Source organism: Gavialis gangeticus, unplaced genomic scaffold (assembly GCF_001723915.1).
Source record: "Gavialis gangeticus isolate Ggan-Ray unplaced genomic scaffold, GavGan_comp1, whole genome shotgun sequence".
In the NCBI taxonomy this organism is placed as follows: Eukaryota; Metazoa; Chordata; order Crocodylia; family Gavialidae; genus Gavialis; species Gavialis gangeticus.
The window spans coordinates 1360059-1360294 of record NW_017728995.1 but is presented as its reverse complement, the minus strand read 5'-3'; the positions used below and the strand labels follow the sequence as shown (position 1 = coordinate 1360294).

Sequence of the window (236 nt, the reverse complement as noted above, 5' to 3'; positions counted from 1 at the left end):
GCGGCGGCCCCGTCGTCTCTCCCGCGCCGGGCCGGTGCTGTGGGAGGCCGAGCTCCACCCGGGGCGGCACTGCGTGGCGCGCCCGCTGCCCGCACGTCCATGGTTTGCTCGGACCGCGATGAGCCGCCCGTCCTCCGCCGGCCCCAGCGCTAGCAAAGCCTGCGGCAAGCAGCAGCACACGCCGTCCCCGGCTGCTGCCCCCGCCGCCGCCGCCACCATCTCGGCCGCCGGCCCCG

At 79.2% G+C, this 236-nt stretch overlaps 1 protein-coding gene across 1 annotated transcript in view; it reads left to right on the top strand.

Annotated features, from left to right (window-relative positions):
* The first annotated feature begins 30 nt into the window (after positions 1-30).
* Positions 31-236, top strand: part of SIAH2 (siah E3 ubiquitin protein ligase 2) — a 16653-nt gene continuing 16447 nt past the window's right edge. The window contains exon 1 of the mRNA XM_019503137.1: positions 31-234. Coding sequence (XP_019358682.1) covers positions 119-234 — 116 coding nt within the window. The 5' untranslated portion in view covers positions 31-118. The remainder of the gene's footprint in view (positions 235-236) is intronic.